Source organism: Rhinoderma darwinii, chromosome 10, assembly GCF_050947455.1.
Source record: "Rhinoderma darwinii isolate aRhiDar2 chromosome 10, aRhiDar2.hap1, whole genome shotgun sequence".
Taxonomy (NCBI): Eukaryota; Metazoa; Chordata; class Amphibia; order Anura; family Rhinodermatidae; genus Rhinoderma; species Rhinoderma darwinii.
In genome coordinates, this window is record NC_134696.1 from 97,228,667 (window position 1) to 97,249,335 (window position 20,669).

The 20,669-nt window shown below is 41.1% G+C and overlaps 2 protein-coding genes across 2 annotated transcripts; both read left to right on the forward strand.

Annotated features, from left to right (window-relative positions):
• The first annotated feature begins 4,734 nt into the window (after positions 1-4,734).
• On the forward strand, positions 4,735-7,956 carry LOC142662659 (formyl peptide receptor-related sequence 1-like). The gene is made up of 3 exons (XM_075840869.1): positions 4,735-4,793; positions 7,008-7,517; positions 7,551-7,956. The coding sequence occupies exons 1-3, from the start codon at positions 4,735-4,737 to the stop codon at positions 7,954-7,956; spliced, it is 975 nt and encodes a 324-aa protein (XP_075696984.1).
• A 6,646-nt stretch (positions 7,957-14,602) lies between these two features.
• On the forward strand, positions 14,603-18,761 carry LOC142662660 (N-formyl peptide receptor 3-like). Its single transcript, XM_075840871.1, has 3 exons — positions 14,603-14,694; positions 15,089-15,178; positions 17,720-18,761. The coding sequence occupies exons 1-3, from the start codon at positions 14,603-14,605 to the stop codon at positions 18,759-18,761; spliced, it is 1,224 nt and encodes a 407-aa protein (XP_075696986.1).
• The last annotated feature ends 1,908 nt before the right edge of the window (positions 18,762-20,669 follow it).

Genomic DNA, 20,669 nt, shown 5'->3' on the forward strand with positions numbered 1-20,669 from the left:
CCCGGTACCATCGGCAAGATGGCGCCGGCTCAGCTTCCGGCTCAGAAGCTGAGCCGGCGTCATCAGCAGTGGGTGTCCGCTGTATGTTACAGCGGACACCCCGATCTATTGCCAGGAACCGGAGCTAGCTCCGATTCCTGGCATTAACCCCTTCGATGCAGCGATCCATTGTGATCACTGCATCCTAGAGGTTTGAAGAAAATCGGCAGCCTTGCAATGCGATGGCAAGGCTGGTGACTGTTACTATGGCAACAGGAGCCCGAACAATGGACTCCTGTCTGCCATTACGTAAGCTGATTAGGCCCCGCCCAGAGGCAGAGCCTTATCGGCTTGCTGTCAGTGAACAACTGACAGTTCCAATACATTGCACTAGATAGGTAGTGCAATGTATTAGAACATCAAACAAACAGTTGGACATTCAAGTCCCCTAGTGGGACTAAAGAAAAGTGTAAAAAAAAAGTGTAAAAAAAGTAAAAATAAAAGTTGTAAAACATACAATAAAAGTTACAAATAATAACACAAAACACAATCGCCCTTTTTCACTTATCAAGTCATTTATTATAGAAAAAAATAATAAAGCCATACATATTTGGTATCGCAGCGACCGTAACGACCTGAACTATAAAAATTTTATGTTATTTATCCAGCGCAGTGAACGCCGTAAAACAAACCCCTCAAAAACACTGCCATAATTACTGTTTTTTTGGTCACTGTCTTCCAAAAATTGAAATAAAAAGTGATCAAAAAGTCGCATGTATCCAAAAATGGTACCTAAAAAATCTATACCACGTCTCGCAAAAAACAGCCCTCACACAGCTCTATAGATGAAAAAATGTAAAAGTTATGGCTCTCACAACATGGCAACAGAAAAAATACATTATCTTCCAAAAGTAATTTTATTGTGCAAAAAGTTATAAAAAAGTTCTATAAATTTGGTATCGCCGGAATCGTACTGACCCTCAGAATAAAGGTAACATGTAGTTTAGAACGTACGGTGAACGCTGTTTATAAAAAAAAAAAGTGGCACAAGATGGGCACGACATATTTGACACTGAATTGGCATATCTAGGGAAAATTTTTAATTTGTACCTTCCGCAGCGCAATCATTTATGGAAAAGACACGTGGGGTGAAAATGCTCACTACACCTCTTAATAAATGCCTTGAGGGGTGCAGTTTCCAAAATGGGGTCACTTCTCAGGGGTTTCTTTTATTATTTCACATCAAAGCCTCTGCAATTGTGAACCAATACTTTATATGTCGCCAAATTAGGCCTCAATTTTACACGGTACTCTTTCACTCCTGAGCCCTGTCGAATGTCCAGGCAAAAGATTAGGGCCACATGTAGGGTGATTCTAAAACAGGGAAACACCGCATAATAATTGAGAGCTGTCTTGTTATGGTGGCACAAGCTGGGCATCACATATTGTCGTATCTAAGGAAAAATTCCCATTTTCATTCTCCCACATCGTGTGCACACGAATTTCTGCAAAACACCTGTGGGGTTAACATGCTCACTACACCCCTAGGTGAATACCTTGAGGGTGTTGTTTCCAAAATGGGGTCACTTCTGGGGGGGATCCACTGTTTTGGTCCCACAGGGACTTTGCAAATGCAACATAGCGACCAGAAACCAAATGCAGCAAAATCTGTACACCAAAAGCAAATGGCGCTCCTTCCCTTCTGAGCCCTGCCATGTGCCCAAACAGCATTTTATGACCACGTGTGGGGTATTGCCGTACTCCAGAGAAGTTGCTTTACAAATGTTGGGGTTCTTTTTTTCCTTTATTTGTTGAGAAAATTAAAAATTTTGAGCTAAAGCTACGTCTTATTGAAGAAAAAGGATTTTTTTTATTTTCACTGCCCAATTCTAATAAAATCTATGAAACACCTGTGGGGGCAAAATGCTCACTACACCTTTAGATGTATTCCTCAAGGGGTTTAGTTTTCTCAATGGAGTCACTTTTTTGGCGTTTTCACTGTTTTGGTCCCTCAGGGGCTTTGCAAATGTGACATGGCCTCCGCAAACCATTCCTGCTAAATTTGAGCTCCAAAAGCCAAATAGCGCTCTTTCCCTTCTAAGCTCCGCCGTGTGTCCAAACATCCGTTTATAACCACATGTGGGGTATTGTTTTACTCGGGAGAAATTGCTTTACAAATGTTGTGGCGCTTTTTCTCCTTTAGTCCTCGTGGAAATTAGAATAAATTAGCTAAACCTAAATTATCTTTGAAAGAATGACGATTTTCATTTTCTCGGCCTACTTCCAATAATTTCTGCAAAAAACCTGCGGGGTCAAAATGCTCACTATACCCCTAGATAATTTCCTCAAAGGGTGTAGTTTCCCAAATGGGGTCACTTTTGGTGGATTTCCACTGTTTTGAAAGAGCCCTTGAAACCTGACATGGTGCCTAAAATATTTTCTAATAAAAAGGAGGCCCAAAATCCACAAGGTGCTCCTTTGCTTCCGAGGCCGGTGCTTCAGTCCATTACCGCACTAGAGCCACATGTGGGATATTTCTAAAAACTGCAGAATCTGGGCAATAAATATTGAGTTGCGTATCTCTGGTAAAAACTTCTGTGTTACAAAAAAATTGATTAAAAATGAATTTCATCTCTACGTTGCTTTAATTCCTGTGAAACGTTTAAAGGGTTAAGAAACTTTCTAAAAGCTGTTTTGAATACTTTGAGGGGTGAAGTTTTTTAAATGGGGTGACTTTTTGGGGGTTTCTAATATATAAGGCCCTAAAAGCCGCTTCATAACTAAACTGGCCCCTGTAAAAATAGCCTTTTGAAATTTTCTTGAAAATGTGAGAAATTGCTGCTAAAGTTCTAAGCCTTGTGACGTCATAGAAAAATAAAAGGACGTTCAAAAAACGATGCAAATCTAAAGTAGACATATGGGGGATGTTAATTAGCAACAATTTTGTGTGGTATAACTGCCTGTCTTACAAGCAGATACATTTACATTTAGAAAAATGTTAATTTTTGCAACTTTTCACAAAATTTTGGTGTTTTTCACTGGTAAATATTGAATTTATCGACCACATTTTTCCTCTATCATAAAGTCCAATGTGTCACGAGAAAACAATCTCAGAATCGCTTTGATAGGTAAAAGCATTCCGGAGTTATTACCACATAAAGTGAAATATGTCAGATTTGAAAAAATGGGTCTGGTCCTGAAGGCCAAAATGAGCTTGGTCCTGAAGGGGTTAATATCTAAAAGTCGAAGGAATGAAAAAAGAGAGAGAACGCCTGGCGCACATGGTGCATCATCAAAACGTAAAGGCAATAAGGGCTTGGGTGTAAGAATTATGCTTACCAAAATGTGTTGTGCTGGGGGCACAAAAATCTCTTGTGCTTGACAGAATAGGAGACTGCAGCTAGAATTTCACCCGGGAGCCACACGGGCACCATGTTATGATGAGTGTAGAAGGTAGAAAAATAAAAATTAGGAATACTTCACCAGCGCTGTCTCTTTGCATAGAAGGTACATGCAGAGTGTATATAGCAATCAGTCTATAGGAGGCAGGAGATAAAATACTATATGTTTTAATCAGAATAAGCTATGCGTTACGAGGTCGGACCAACCTCTTCATCAGGCATAAAAACATACCATGTATGTAAGTTTGCCTGATGAAGAGGTTGGTCCGACCTCGTAACACGTAGCTTATTCTAATTAAAACATATAGTATTTTATCTCCTGCCTCCTATGTACTGATTGCTATATACACTCTGCATGTACCTTCTATGCAAAGAGACAGCGCTGGGGAAGTATTCCTGTTTTTCTACCTCCTACACTCATGTTAATAAGAGGCACACAGTTTTTAATAGATCAGGTGCATTATGGCCGTCCGTGCACTAGAAAGTTAAATCTACGCCTGCTATAACTAATCTGCTGGAGAAATACAAATAAGATATGGATAAATATTAGACAGATAGACGGACTGATAGATAAATAGATAGATAGATAGATAGACAGACAGACAGATAGATAGATAGATAGATAGATAGATAGATAGATAGATAGATAGATAGATAGATAGATAGATAGATAGATAGATAGATAGATCTACTGCAATGTCATGATGATTAAATTAGATAACAATTAGTGATGAACAAATCAATTTTATACAAAGCAAATTTGGCCCCAAATTTACCAGAATTTTCGGACACAGCACATGAATCTGCAAAATGGCGGCCGCCGGATTCTATTTTAAAAATTGAAAAAAATAAAAGGGAGAAGACGACCTCAGAAGACATCAAAGAGAAAGAGTCAAACAGGACAATTCGGGCACTTGCGATTTCACCCCTAAAATAAAACAGAATATCATATGTCGTAGCGACAAGTCCCTGCCAACCTACGAAGATGATGTAATTTTGTCCCATGTGACCACTGCAGCTTGTGATTGTCATTTCAGGAGGCCGGTAGGGAAGCGTCGCTACGGAACACCAGGGAAGGTGAGTTTGGTAATTATTTTTTTTAGGCGTGGAATTGCAAGTACCCCGATTGTCATGTCTGAATCAGTGATGTTTTCTAGAGCGGTATTCAACTTGCATACAGTCATAGGAGACATCAGGGAGACAGACACGGCAATCAGAGCATTAGTGACTCACAGCAAATTTATTCGGATCTAATCGAAAAGGACAGCTAGCGTGATACAATCGGCGCCAAAATTAATTTTAATAACAATCTGTTTTATTATTATTATTTAATTTTTTTAGGTAAAAAGTAAGAATGAATACTTCAGATTTGAACCGGACCTTTTCTGATATAACTCCGGATTACAACAACCAGTAAGTTTATATTCCTCATTCTTGGATGTTTTCCTCATAAATGTTCAGTAGTTTACACTTTATTTGTGTCGATTCTGCATGTTGCATTATTCTTCACGTCAAAATGATGGAAAACTTGGCAGAACCCAACAGACCTCGTCGAACGCATATTCTGTCCATTTGCAATGCATTGAGGTTTCATTTTATAACCACGACACAGATGTGAACAGAACCTTAAAGAGGCTCTGTCACCAGATTTTGCAACCCCTATCTCCTATTGCAGCAGATCGGCGCTGCAATGTAGATAAGAGTAACGTTTTTTGTTTTTTTTAAAACGAGCATTTTTGGCCAAGTTATGACCATTTTTATATTTATGTAAATGAGGCTTTCTAAAGTAGAAATGGGCGTGTTTAAAGTAAAAGTCCAACTGGGCGTGTATTATGTGCGTACATCGGGGCGTTTTTACTTCTTTTACTAGCTGGGCGTTCTGACGAGAAGTATCATCCACTTCTCTTCAGAACGCCCAGCTTCTGGCAGTGCAGACACAGCGTGTTCTCGAGAGATCACACTGTGACGTCACTCACTTCCTGCCCCAGGTCCTGCATCGTGTCGGCCACATCGGCACCAGAGGCTACAGTTCATTCTGCAGCAGCATCAGCGTTTGCAGGTAAGTAGCTACATCGACTTACCTGCAAACGCCGAAGCTGCTGCAGAATCAACTGTAGCCTCTGGTGCCGATGTGTCCTCGCTGGTCCGACACGATGCAGGACCTGGGGCAGGAAGTGAGTGACGTCACAGTGTGATCTCTCGAGAACACGCTGTGTCTGCACTGCCAGAAGCTGGGCGTTGTGAAGAGAAGTGGATGATACTTCTCGTCAGAACGCCCAGCTAGTAAAAGTAGTAAAAACGCCCCGATGTACGCACATAATACACGCCCAGTTGGACTTTTACTTTAAACACGCCCAGTTGTACTTTAGAAAGCCTCATTTACATAAATATAAAAATGGTCATAACTTGGCCAAAAATGCTCGTTTAAAAAAAAAGAAAAACGTTACTGTAATCTACATTGCAGCGCCGATCTGCTGAAATAGGAGATAGGGGCTGCAAAATCTGGTGACAGAGCCTCTTTAAATAGACTTTTTACACTGCATTTATTTATTAAGACGTCACTTACATTTCGTTAGCAAAAGATTGTGTAGTGAGAAACTGACATGGCCAGATCTCCCAAATCTGCAGCAGAATAACTCAGTCGTGTCTAAACGAACCCTGACTAGAAGGTTTTCTGTTCTTTATTTAAGAAAAATAATTTGCAAATACCCTATTAGGGGCTTAATAGACGGGAGTCTCCTGTTCCTGACCATTATCTGTTAGCTAGCGGAGAGCAATGACAAAGTGTGTCTTTCTCTTTTTGGAGGACTCAGGGAACTCTGTAATATGTAATGCTACACTTGTCCTGTGGTGGCACTGCAGGAAAATTGAAGACCATCGTATAAATGAGGCAAACATATATGTAATCAGACAGCAAACATGTATAATGAACAATTCTGTAAAAATAATTACATTTCTCTCTATTTTCAATGTCTCCTCTTGAAGTCTTGTTTACATCCAGGGAATTACATATTTCCTACAGTGGAGCGTTTAATAAAATATATTAGTGTAGTCAGATCAGCAGCATAAATCTGTTTCCTGTCCTGAGTGTTTGCTACAATGTTCCAGTGTACAGTAGGTAATGACTATCACTGTAAACTCGTGGCTCGTGACTTCATCCAATGTAGTAAACTCTCCCTGTCGATGACATCAAAGAGAGATCTTGAAAATGATGAGCAATTGAGACACAAAGTATATGAGAACATTGCAGAACTTTTCAAACATTAATGTATATAGAGATAGTCTGGCTGGAAAAAGGGGGACCAGCTCAGGTTGGCCCCATAACCCTTTCTCTTGGACATGGTCAACTTGTCCTCATCTTTTTAGAAATTGCAAAGACATAAGAGAAGAACCTGGTTGGAGGGTGTAACTGGTTCAGCAAAAGTAAAAAGAGAGGGACAACGAGGCCTGGGACCTCCTGTTCTGGGATGGGGGAACATGGTGGTGTGACCTAGTGCCACAATATGACCTCAGTTTGTTTTTTGCCCCCTGTCCTCCATGTATGCTCCTTTACATAAAGTAGATATATATGAAGCTACTTTATAATTTATCATGAGCCTAACTTCTACCCTGCCATGTCTTCTAAAGGTCATTCAAAGACAACGAGACAAGTTACATAATTTACTACAGCTATGGAATTGAGTACATTGTACAGAAGATGTCAATTACTTTATACAGCATTATTTTTGCTCTTGGGACTATTGGGAATGGATTAGTCATCTGGATTGCCGGATTCAGAATGAAGGGGAATATCAGTGCCGTGTGGTTCCTGAACCTGGCCATTGCGGACTTCCTGTGCTGCGCTTCTCTTCCTCTACGAATTGCAGAATGGTTTTTCTTTTTTTCGTTATACTCACCCACTATATGTTGTATATTGAACATTATTCTGTTCAATATGAACATGAGCGCCAGTGTTTTTCTCTTGACAGCCATGAGTATTGACCGCTGTGTATCGGTCATGTGGCCATTTTGGGCTAAAGTTCACAGGACACGGAAGCTAGTGAGAATCACCGCAGCAATCATTTGGATGTTGAGTCTTCCCTTGACTGGTTTAGTGTTTTACTTATATTTATTCCATGTTTATGACTTATCCGAATGGTGTGTAGACTATAGACATACCTACGCCCTTAGGGCAAAATCGGTCATGCAACTGATCAGGTTATTTACAATGTTTGTGATCCCTTTTCTCATCATCTTGATCAGTTATGTTGCCATTTTTCTCAAACTTAGAAAAAGTAAGAGGCCCCAGAGATCTCGGAGATCCTACAGGATAATCACCGCAGTTATATTGTGCTTCTTTATCTGCTGGTTTCCATATTACATCTGGCCACTCACTCCCATGTATAACGGACATGACTTTCAATTCTATACACTAAATACTATTATTATCAACCTGGCTTGCCTTAACAGTTGCCTCAATCCAATCATTTATGTTTTTGTGGGCCAAGATTTCAAACATGGTTTCTTAAGGTCTATTCCCTCCAGGGTTGAAAGAGCCTTAAGTGAACCGCCTGAACATGACATGTGTAGGGTATAAGGGGATTTTGAAGATACAGCGATGTTTGAAATATATTCTTCATACCTATAAGGAAACCTTCCTAAAGTAGATTTCCAGGACTTAAGGGGATATATTATTATCTGAAATTTAATTCAAATCAAGTCTTAATTATAAACATATTTTTAAAAAATATGTGTTTTTTTTCTCCATAATATTTTATTATATATATATTCAGTTAGGTGCAGAATTATTTGGACAGTGACACAATCTTCATGATTTGGGCTCCGCTGCCACCACATTGGATTTGAAATGAAACAACGGAGATACAATTGAAGTTTAGACTTTCAGGTTTAAAATAAGGGGTTGAACAAAAATATCCTGTGAAACATTTAGGAATTACAACCATTTTTCTGCACAGCCGCCTCATTTCAGGGGCTCAAAAGTAATTGGACAAATTAACATTACCATAAATAAAATTTATTGTTTAATACTTTGTAGACAATCCTTTGCAGGCAATGATGGCCTGAAGTCTGGAACCCATGGACATCACCAAACGCTGGGTTTCCTCCTTTGTGATGCTTTGCTCGGCCTTTACTGCAGCGGTCTTCAGTTGTTGCTTGTTTGTGGGTCTTTCTGCCTTAAAGGGGTTGTCCGAGATACCATCATATTTTCAAAAACCCCTTTAGGGTATGTTCACACGAGGTCATTATGTTCGTAATTGACGGACGTATTTCGGCCGCAAGTACCGGACCGAACACAGTGCAGGGAGCCGGGCTCCTAGCATCATAGTTATGTACGACGCTAGGAGTCCCTGCCTCGCTGCCAGACAACTGTCTCGTACTGAAAACATGAAAACTGTCCTGCAGCGAGGCAGGGACTCCTAGCGTCGTACATAACTATGATGCTAGGAGCCCGGCTCCATGCACTGTGTTCGGTCCGGTACTTGCGGCCGAAATACGTCCGTCAATTACGGACGTAATGACCTCGTGTGAACATACCCTAGATGCATGTAATTTATAAATGTAAATACATTTGTAATATACTTACGTTTTCCAAAGTTGCCCCGTTTCCAGATCCTGCTGTGGGGAACTTGACTTGTGACGTCACTCTCTGCACTGGCTCTGCCGCTTTGTTGATCTTGAATTCTTTGACGGGTATACGACATGTCACTTGCCACGTATTGTATATCGGATTGTTCTGTTGTAACGCGCATGCGCGGCCCCTGCTGTTATCTCGAGAACAGCAGGGACAGCGAGAACAGCAGTGACAGCGCATGCGCGTTACGGGCTGTAAAGCAGAACAAGCTGATATGCACCACGTCACCAGTGACGTGTCGTATACCCGGCAAAGAATTCAAGATCAACAAAGCGGCAGAGCCAGTTCAGAGAGTGACGTTACCAGTCAAGTTCCCCATGGCAGCATCTGGAAACGGGGCCACTTTGGAAAACGTAAGTATATTACAAATGTATTTACATTTATAAATTACATGAATTAAAGGGGTTTTTGAAAATATGATGGTATCTCGGACAACCCCTTTAAGTTTTGTCTTAAGCAAGTGAAATGCAGCTCGATCGGGTTGAGATCTGGTGACTCGGTCATTGCAGAATATTCCACTTCTTTGCCTTATAAACTCCTGGGTTGCTTTCACAGTATGTTTTGGGTCATTGTCCATCTGTACACATCATCAATAAGCACTAAAGACCCAGCGTCTTTGGCAGCCATGCATGCCCATGCCATCACACTGCCTCCACCATGCCTTCACACTGCCTCCACCATGCCATCACACTGCCTCCACCATACAATCACACTGCCTACACCATGCCATCACACTGCCTCCACCATGTTTTACAGAGGATGTGGTGGCTTTGGATCACGAACCATTCCAATCCTTCTCCATACTTTCTTCCTCCCATCATTCTGGTACAGGTTGATCTTAGTTTCATGCTGTTCCAGAACTGGGCGGCAAAGTCTAATCTGGCCTTTCTATTTTTGAGGCTGATTAATGGTTTGCACCTTGTGGTGAACCCTCTGTATTTGCTCTCATGAAGTCTTCTCTTTATGGTAGACTTCAATAATGATACACCTACTTCCAGGAGAGTGTTCTACACTTGGGTAGATGTTGTGAAGGGGTTTTTCTTCACCATGGAAAGGATTCTGCGATCATCCATCAGTCACTATGCGGGGTGTGGAACCACTAGGCCGTACCGCATAGCGGGATGGCAGCTGGTCAAACAGGTAAAGTACAGAGTCAATAGTTCAGAGAGGATACCTGAGGCAACGTAGACAGTAGCAAGGGAGGCACGGCTGGGACCAGGCAGCGGGTAGACGCCAGGTGTGGTGTAGCAGAACAGGCGTGGAACGCAGCACAATACGGCAACAGCTCAGCACGACACTAGATCAGGCTAGCACGGGAACAGGATACAAGAACAGGGAACACTAGGAAACTGGAAAACACTAGGGGACCATTAGCATGACAAACTTTGGGTAACGAACAACGCTCTGGCAAGGAAAAAGAGGGCAGATCCCCTTTTATAGCCCAGAGCATTCTGGACTAGATTGCAGACTTCCTGCAATATGCGCGCACTGGCTCTTTAAGACCGTGCATGCGCGGTCGCGCACGCCCTCCGGAGACAGTCTCGATATCCGGAAGTGAGTGCCGGCGCCTCAGGACGACGCTGCACGCATGTCGGATGTCCATGGCCACGGCCGTCGAGGGGTAAGTCAGAACGACGGGCTGTGGCCATAGTCGTTACACCACCACTGTTGTCTTTTTTGGACATCCAGGCCTTTTGGAGTTCACAAGATCACCAGTGTGCTCTTTTATTTCAAGAATGTACCAAACTGTTGATATGGCCACTCCTAACTTTTCTGCTATCTTCCTGATGGGTTTCTTCATTTTTTTCAGCCTAACGATGGTCTGTTTCATTGCATTGAGAGCTCCTTTCACCTCTTGTTGTGGGTTCACAGCAACAGCTTCCAAATGCAAATGCCACATCTGGAATCAACTCCAGACCTTTTACCTGCTTAACAGATGATGGATTAAAGAGGGAATAGCCCATGCAGCCCATTAAATAGCTTTTTAAATAATTGTCCAATTTGGTCCCTTGAGAAAAGAAGCAGCTACATATTAACCCCTTCCCATCACAGCGCTTTTTCAGATTTTCATTTTTGTTTTTTCCTCCCCACATTCCAAAAGCCATAACGTCTTTATTTTTCCGTCGATATAGTACTATGAGGGCTTGATTTTTGCGGGACGAGTTGTAGTTTTTCATAGCAACATTTATTTTGCCGTACAATGTACTAGGAAACGGGAAAAAAAATATTTGTGGGGTAGAAAATGAAAAAACAGTGATTCCTCCGTGGTTTTTTGCGCAACGTTTTTACGGAATTCCCTGTGAAATTAAAGCAAGATGTTAATTTTATTCTGTGGGTCAATATGATTACGCTGATACTAAATATATATAGTTTTTTCCATATTTTACTACTTTTGCAAGTAAAAACCTAAGTGTAAAAAATAAAATGTATTTTGTGTCGCCGAATTCTGAGAGTTGTAACTTTTTTATTTTTCCGTCGATTCAATGGTATGAGGGCTTATTTTTTGCGGATTTTTCGCAATGGAATTTGTTGTGGAAAATCAGCAGCAAATACAGTAGCAGCAAAGTAGATGATATAAAATAGATCTCATCCACACGCTGCTATTCCGCTGCAAAAAAGCGCAGCTCAAAAATATAATATAATATGACGTGTCATCCCATGTGACCGCAGCAGCAAATCACAGGCTGTAGTGGTGGTCACATGAGATGAAACATCATCCCAGGAGGCTGGCCTGCTAGCAGGCCGGCTAAGTATTGCAGTTTTCCGCAGCGGACATTCCGAGCGAGAAACTGCACCACAGCGAATTCTCTGCGGCGCACAGAGCGGATACGCTGCGTGCTTTTACGCAGCGTATCCGCCCCGTGTGAACTTAAGGATTGTTGTTAAGTAATCGAAAAAGGAGTCATTATTTTTATAATTACACAAAACAATCCAACCCGGAATGGAAACCATTGCTTCACTAAACCAGACAGATTTATCCTCTCATTTCAAAGAATTCAGAGAGGACATCGGTCAATAGATTCATGTCATTCTATTTTATTGTTTTTGTTTTTTTTTCACTTTTTTCTATTCCCTTTAAATTCTGTAGTTGTTTCCGCTGACGTGAGGGTTTCAACCGTTTCCGTATCTAATCTAATCACTCAATAAGTCACGCCAAGAAAGATAATGAGATACACTCCCATGAGAGACATAACTGAATAAACAGAAGATTCTATATATTCTTAATAATTTTGAGACATTAAAACTTCCGACAGAATAAGATTCTACAAGAACATCTCAAAAGTAGCGGGTAAGAAATCAATCTTCTTCTAATTGAAATGGTTATTAATAATTTAACGGGAAGTTCAGGATTCTAATTAGACACTGGGCTGTTTTGTTTCCAGACACAGCGCCACACCTGTCCAAGGGTGATGTCCGGTATTGCAGCTCAGCTTTATTGAAGTGAATAGGGCCTAGCTGAATTACCACACGCAATCTGTGGGCAGGTGTGGCGCTGTTTTTGGAAGAACGCAGCCATTTTTTTCTAATTCTGTACAACCCTAGATATTCTGATTAAGTTGAAGTCAATGGAGCTACTGTGAATATAGTTCTGAGATATGAAATACTCCAAGTTATGAGCCAATAAGGGTTTCCTGGTCTGCTTTTTTTATTGTATGCGGAGGTCTTAACAATCCCAAGTTGTTCCAGAGGATAGCAAAGATATCTCCTTATTATTCGACATGGATCAACATTTTTGACGATTTCTAAATGTGAGGAACCTTGTGTATTCTCTTCCTGCAGAGACGTCCTTTCTTTTCATGTACGTTGTCCAGGGATGTGACTTGAAGCTCCCGGGACCCTATACAAAATTTATAAGAGGATGCCCACCTACCATGGGCTGTTTATAATACTGATGTGTTCTTATGTGGTAGAGGGGCTTTTGGGTCCCCTCTGGTACCAGGATCTGAGTGCGACTGCTACGGTACCTCTACACCCCCAACAGCTACACTCCGGACTGTCTTTACAGTCCTTAGTATTCTTCCCATAGTTTTTAGGCCTGTTATAAAGAAACTTTTTGTAAGAAAATATCTTCTTCTCCTCCAGAATATCATCCTTCTGAGTTGAATAATTTTTGAGTGAAAAAAATAAATATTCAGATACAAACATTATAGTACATAGCATATGGATATGGAATAAAATAATAGCCCATTAACCTTGTACATCTATAGATATAGTACTAAATAAAATTTAAAAAAAAGTGCCCTAAGAAAGCTTGATCAAAATTCCGAAGGAGAAAAATTGAGCTTTCATAACTTTTTTTTTTGCCCTGGAGGACTTATGGGAAAACTTAAACAATATTTTAGATTTACAGGTGAAACAAAAGTTTTCTGGCCCTTTAAATGTATTGTACTGTCATCTGGACAAGGGGGCGGGTAAAGCTAATACTAAACATTACATTTTTATAGCATCTTGATGATTTTTATGGAGTTTATCAGCAATCTAATGTCTATGGGAACTGAAAGACATTTTCCACTAGGAAAACAAAGATCCAAAGGTTGGATTTTAGCACGATCAGTCCCCATTCTCTTGGTGATAAGCAGTACCACAGCTGTCTAGCAATTGCTTATAACTCTAATAATATAATATTCACATGAGACTCTGCAGCATGTAATATAATGTAATGCACACCATAAGTACTGTACACCTATGTGTAGAAACAAGGATTATTCACTATAAATAGTAACGTAGGTTAAATAAAATCCATAAAGCTCAACCTATAATTCTACACTGTTGATCCAGAAGAAGGTATTTGCCTCATATTAGAAGGGAAAACAATTAAATCCCAACTCCAAAAAAGCCTAAGGCCTCTTTCATACGTATCGTAAGTGCTGCGGAATTTGCGCAACGTAATTCTGTATGGAAATTCCATAGCATTACAGTATCAGCAAAGTGGATGAGATTCAGAAAATCTCAAGCCAACGCTGCCAAAAAAAAACGCAGCTTAAACATTAATAAATTGACCTGTAACGCGGAATTTAATTCCGCAACATGTAAATTTTCGCTGCCTTTTTGTTGATTTTCCGTTGCGGGTTTTCCTTATTGAATGCAAAACCCGCAACAGAAAGCCAAGTATTTTCGACTTTTGTGGCGTATTCGCCGCAAAAATCGCAACTATGGAAAATAAAAAAAATCATACTTACCCAGAACGCCCTCCTCCTTCCTGCAGTCCAGCCTCCTGGGATGACGTTGCATCCCATGTGACTGCTGTAGCCAATCACAGGCTGCAGCGGTGGTCACATGGGATGATACATTATCCCAGGAGGCCGCCCTGGATGATGTCAGTGGCCTGCTTCCAAGGATGATGTTACATTCCATGTGACCACCGCTACAGCCAATCACAGGCTGAAGCAGTCACATCGGCTGCAGCATCATCCAGGGACGCCTGACCGGACTGCAATGGAGGGACGTGTCGCCATAACAACGACCTATGTAAGTAGGAGCAGTTTTTACCGCTGCTTTCCGCAGTTGAAATTCCATCTGATATAACGCGCTGCAATGTGGTGCAGCTTTCAGACGGAATGTACTGCGGGTTCCAGGTCGGATACGCTACATGATTTTTCTGCGGCGTATCCGTCCCGTAGGAACTCAGCCTAAATCCCTAAAAGAAATCTATTTTAAAGTTAAAGGAATTGTCCACTTTTGGTAACAGGGTGTCCTGCATTTGGCAACCCAGCAAACAGTAGGTATTCCTTTTCCCTGCAGCGCCACCTAAGGAGAAACGAAGCATTACACAATTCCCATTTAAACCAATGAGCTGCCATGTAACGCATTGATGTGTCGGGTCCTCCAGAAAGAGAGACACTCTTTGTAGACGTTCTCCACTCTGGCTTATGGATGGGGGTCCTGAACTGAGGACTCCCCTCGCTCTCTATTAACTCAGAATTCCCTAATAGGATATTTGAAAATAGGACAGTCCCCTTAGCTGTTTTATTTATTGTTTGTTTTTTTGGTGTCTATAGAAGTGGTCTCTAACTGGTGGCTCCCAATAGGGCCTGTATATATCATGTTTAAACTGTTTGAATTTTATTTTTTTTAGGTTTTGCTGTGTATTAAGTACAGCCATTGACTCAGGATACTGGAAAACGGGAAAAGCCAGTATGGAGCAAAACATGACAGATGATTATAAGTAATATTTTTAATATTTAACATACATCATATAAATCCTCTTGAGCTAATCTTAAATCTTGAAGTAATCACCATGGGGCAATTAATCAGTTTTCTGACCCAATTGCATTGAAAGGAAGGCCAAATTCACTCAGCCCCAAATCCTTTTTTCCAGTACTGGTTAAAGAGGCTCTGTCACCAGATTTTGCAACCCCTATCTGCTATTGTAGCAGATCGGCGCTGCAATGTAGATTACAGTAACGTTTTTATTTTTTAAAAACGAGCATTTTTGGCCAAGTTATGACCATTTTTGTAGTTATGCAAATGAGGCTTGCAAAAGTCCAAGTGGGTGTGTTTAAAAGTAACAGTCCAAGTGGGCGTGTATTATGTGCGTACATCGGGGCGTGTTTACTACTTTTACTAGCTGGGCGTTCTGATGAGAAGTATCATCCACTTCTCTTCAGAACGCCCAGCTTCTGGCAGATCACGCTGTGACGTCACTTCCCCAGGTCCTGCATCGTGTCAGACGAGCGAGGACACATCGGCACCAGAGGCTACAGTTGATTCTGCAGCAGCATCAGCGTTTGCAGGTAAGTAGCTACATCGACTTACCTGCAAACGCCGATGCTGCTGCAGAATCAACTGTAGCCTCTGGTGCCGATGTGTCCTCGCTCGTCTGACACGATGCAGGACCTGTGAGTGACGTCACAGCGTGATCTGGCAGAAGCTGGGCGTTCTGAAGAGAAGTGGATGATACTTCTCATCAGAACGCCCAGCTAGTAAAAGTATTAAAAACGCCCCGATGTACGCACATAATACACGCCCAGTTGGACTTTTACTTTTAAACACACCCACTTGGACTTTTGCAAGCCTCATTTGCATAACTACAAAAATGGTCATAACTTGGCCAAAAATGCTCGTTTTTAAAAAATAAAAACGTTACTGTAATCTACATTGCAGCGCCGATCTGCTACAATAGCAGATAGGGGTTGCAAAATCTGGTGACAGAGCCTCTTTAAGTGTTGGAAAAAAGGGGACGTGGCTTTATAGTTGCATGCCAAAAAATATAGAAAGAAAATGCAGAGCAAAAAAGTGCCAAGCTAAGATAGGTAAGACCCTGTTGAAGAACGGAAACCTGTCCCAGCTCTGCATACAAAATAGAATGTGTCACATAGAAAATGCTGAATGACAGCTCTCGCTTATTAGAAAGCTGTCAATTACTGTGTGTGGGTAGGGGAAGCAAAACTTACAGGCTATCTCTATGACTGTGCGGGGTAAGCAGGACTCACAGGCTCTCTCTATGAGTAGGCGGAGAAGCAGGACTCACAGGCTTTGTCTATGAGTGGATTTGTCTATGAGTGGTGGGGGGAAGCAGGACTCACAAGATTCTCTATGAGTGGACAGAGGAAGTAGGATTCACAGGCTTTCTCTATGAGCGGTCCGAGGAACAGAGGGCTCACAGGCTTTCTGTTTAAGTAGGCAAATAAAACAGTATTCACAGGCCTTGTTTATGAGTGGTCAGGGGATGCAGGACTCACATGCTTTCTCTTTGAGTGTTTGGGGAAGCAGGACTCACAGACTTTGTCTATGAGTGTTTGGGGGAAGCCGGACTCACAGGCTTTCTCTATGAGTGGTCAGGGGATGCTGGACTCACATGCTTTCTCTTTCAGTGTTTGGGGGAAGCAGGACTCATTGGCTTTCTCTATAGTGGCTGGGGGAAGCAAAATCTACAGGCTTTCTCTATGAGTGGATGGAGGTAGCAGAATTCACAGGTTTTCTCTATGAGTGCACAGTTGAAGCAGGACTCACAGGCTTTCTCTATGAGTGGTCGGGGGAAGCAGGACTCACAGGCTCTTTCTATGAGTGGTTGGGAAAGCAGGACTCATGTTTTCTCTATGAGCGGTCGGGGGAAGCAGGACTCACAGGCTCGGTCTATGAGTGGTTGGGGGAAGCAGGACTCACAGGCTCTTTCTATGAGTGGTTGGGAAAAGCAGGACTCATAGGTTTTCTCTATGAGCGGTCGGGGGAAACAGGACTCACAGGCTTTCTCTAAGAGTGGACAAGGGAAGCAGGACTCACAGTCTTTCTCTATACGTGGTCGGGGGAAGCAGGACTCACAGTCTCTCGTTATGAGTGGTCAGGGGAAGCAGGACTCACAGTCTCTCTCTATGAGTGGTCGGGGGAAGCAGGACTCACAGGCTTTCTCTTTGACTGCAGTTTAACAGCTTTTTAAATGGAAATAATGGCATGAAACCATAGAAAGCTATGTATCCCCAGCTTGTCGCCTACTATCCTAAGCTACCCTCAGATATAAGACTTGACACATTCACTTTAAGAGATTTTTGAGTACACCCTATAAAAGGCTGGTTAAGAAATAAAATAAAAAAGCCAACAACAACAACTTTTAAAGACACGGTAATATCTCACATTTTCTTGTTTCATTATACCAACAGCTTCACAAACACATACTGTACATTTTAGGAAGAGACCACCTAATAGCTGTATGGTAACATTATAACCTGTTTTATTTACTTTTGCTATATTTTTGTGACTTGTATTGCAGGGATTTCAACTTCAGTGACTGGTGGGCTTCATCCTACAACACCACATATATAGAACAAGACAACAGCAGCTTAGAATATACTCCCTATGGCCTATATCACCACATACCCATAATGTGCATCATATGGTACAGTGTCACTTTAGTTTTGGGGGTCATTGGAAACGGCTTGGTCATCTGGATCGCTGGCTTCAGGATGAAGACGGTCAATGCTGTGTGGTTCCTCAACCTAGCCATCGCTGATTTTATCTCATGTATATCTCTTCCTTTGCGTATTTCAGAGTGGGCTTTGTACTGGCACATTGCCTATGATCATTTCTCGTGTAAAGCCGGCATTACTATTTTGTTCATAAATATGTTATGTGGTGTGTATTTTATGACCGTCATCAGCATTGATCGATGTGTCTCCATTTTTTGCCCAATATGGACCAAACTTCACAGGACACCTCGGTTGGCCTCCATTATTTCTTTACTTGTTTGGATGTTGAGCCTAGTTTTAAGTATCCCTTATGTGGTATTTAATCACGCCTTTGACTCAATCACTGAGTGTTTTCCGAAATATGCAGTTTTTTTTGAAACTCACACAATAAAGAAAAGAAATGCGATGTTCATCACCAAAAATATCTGCATGTTCGCCTTCCCTTTCAGCATTATTCTCCTATCGTATATACTTCTTTTCTTCAAGTTGAGAAAAATTAGAAAATCCAATAAGTCCCAAAGGCCTTTTCAAGTCATCACCACTGTCATCGTAAGTTTCTTCATATGCTGGTTTCCATATAACACGTGGCCATTAGTAAAAATCAATGATAGGTACTGGGAAATAGATATGGTCATTACGGAAATATCGGTCTGCCTGGCCTACTTCAGTAGTTGTATCAATCCCATTCTTTACATTGTTTTTTCCCAAGATTTTCAAAAAAACTTTGTGAAGTCCATCCCGACCATGTTAGAGAAAGTTTTGAATGAAAAGTCTGACATTGACTGTGGGATTAGTTTTGCGACTTCCACGGTTAACACGGCAAACCATGGTTCTTCTCTCCTATAAATGTTGTTGGAGAAAGTTAAAAACAATTTTGGAAAAAAGTGTTTCGTTTATGATACTATATTTGAAATCCAATTTTTTTCCCCTTAGATTGGTAAGGGTACAACTTTATGAGACTATTGTCTTCTTCTGGATCAACATAGTATGATGACTGTAACAGCCTTAATGGGGTCGTATGAGATCAGAAAAAAAGGGATTGTTTTTTTCTAGAAACAGCCCCACTGTTGTTTATAGGTCATGTCTGGGATTGCAGTCTAGCCCTTTTCAAGGAAAAACCAGAGACGGCCCATGGAAATAGTGGCTCTTACTGTCTAACAATGCAGGTCTTTATTCTAATCTCACACAATCCCTAAAATGTAATTATATGCAATACCTCTCTATGTTTTATATCAGTTGACGTCCCTTTCTAGCTTTTCTTATGACTTAGGCCTCATGCACACTTCCGTTGGCCGTCGTACGGCCGCTAATGACGGATCCGTAAAACGCGGACTGCACACGGATGGCTTCCATATGCAGTCCGTTGTTTCAACGGACCAAATGAATGAAGAGGCCGAGACTGTTCTGTAAAAAAATGCACAGGAATAGAACCTGTCCTATTTTTGTCGGAACGGCCACACGGTTACGTTAAAACAACGGAAGTGTGCATGGCCCCGTAGAAATTAATATGTCAGTGTGCTATCAGTTAAAAAAAACAGATAGCACACTGAAGAAAATAACTGAAGCGGGCATGTGGCCTAAGAATGTTCAGGTTGCTTCTAGAACAGTGCAAAAAGTTTCAAAAAATTTAAATAAATACATTGTTGTATGGTATATCATGAGATATAAAGATTTAAGATCCAAAAATAATCTAGTTCATGTAAAATGGTACAAGATGAAACATTAGTGGAAGCCTCGAAGTACCCAACCGGAGCCAATACACCTACATTTAGTACTTCTGTATTTGGAGCATTTCATAAATCAACTTTGCCCTTGAACCACTCTATTATCGTCGTAAAATTTTGACAATTTTGTATAAATTTTCTTAGCACTTTGTATTAAGTGTAAGCTACCACATACTGTAGATGATAAAGATCATGTTATGGATGATGGAGGAGCACCGAATGGGTCATGAAGTCAAATTCCAGTTGGCTGCAGTAGTTTTATGTTATAATATTAACTTTAAAAAAAAACAAAAACATTTGTACCCAGTTGAAAAAAGTTTTATTGCCCTCAGTAAGATATACACAATACCAGTGCGATTAAACATCATTTATTTTTGTTAGCCATTGAAAGGTATCATATCTGCATGTCTGCTATTTCGTATGTCTTAATGAGAGTTATTATTTTTGCCGCTATTCATGTTTTGTATTGGTAAGAATATGGCTTTTTATTTTTGTATGTGCAACTGAAATATGCCGGAAGCGTTCACATGAAACTACAACCAAACAATGATAAAGTGTACAAATACATGGTAGTAAGGTGTCCAAATAACATTGCCAGACATATTTAGGATTCCTAAAAAGTACTGTCCAATCAAAATTAGGGAATGTAGCTCGATCAATTGGTTCAGGCACCAAGTATAGCATAAGGGGAACAAGGGTCAGTGACTTTCCTTTCCCCCAGTCACATCACCCTAAGACTGGTCCTGACTGAAGATCTGGTTAATACCTTTATTGTATTGGAAAATGTGCTCCAAAAAGTTTGCTTAATGGAATAGTTGAGGGCTAAGTTCACCTTTGCACCTCCCGATTAAGCTGCAGTGAAATCTGTGTGGGCCGCTACTGTGGGTGACCTCAACCTTATTATGCCAGGCAAGTGTGTTTGCTGGAGATATTTCTATGTCTTATTATTTAGTGGGGATTTTAGTACCCCTGTTACTTCATGTCTGAACTTAGGTTAGGAATTTGACATATTTACATAATTGCATTGTGT

Coding starts and splice junctions, on each gene's coding strand:
- LOC142662659 (XM_075840869.1), top strand. CDS start 4,735: ATGAATACTTCAGATTTGAACCGGACCTTTTCTGATATAACTCCGGAT. Junction 4,794..7,007: donor ACTCCGGATTACAACAACCA/GTAAGTTTATAT, acceptor TGTCTTCTAAAG/GTCATTCAAAGACAACGAGA. Junction 7,518..7,550: donor GTTTATGACTTATCCGAATG/GTGTGTAGACTA, acceptor CTACGCCCTTAG/GGCAAAATCGGTCATGCAAC.
- LOC142662660 (XM_075840871.1), top strand. CDS start 14,603: ATGATTTTTCTGCGGCGTATCCGTCCCGTAGGAACTCAGCCTAAATCC. Junction 14,695..15,088: donor AAAGGAATTGTCCACTTTTG/GTAACAGGGTGT, acceptor TATTTTTTTTAG/GTTTTGCTGTGTATTAAGTA. Junction 15,179..17,719: donor AACATGACAGATGATTATAA/GTAATATTTTTA, acceptor CTTGTATTGCAG/GGATTTCAACTTCAGTGACT.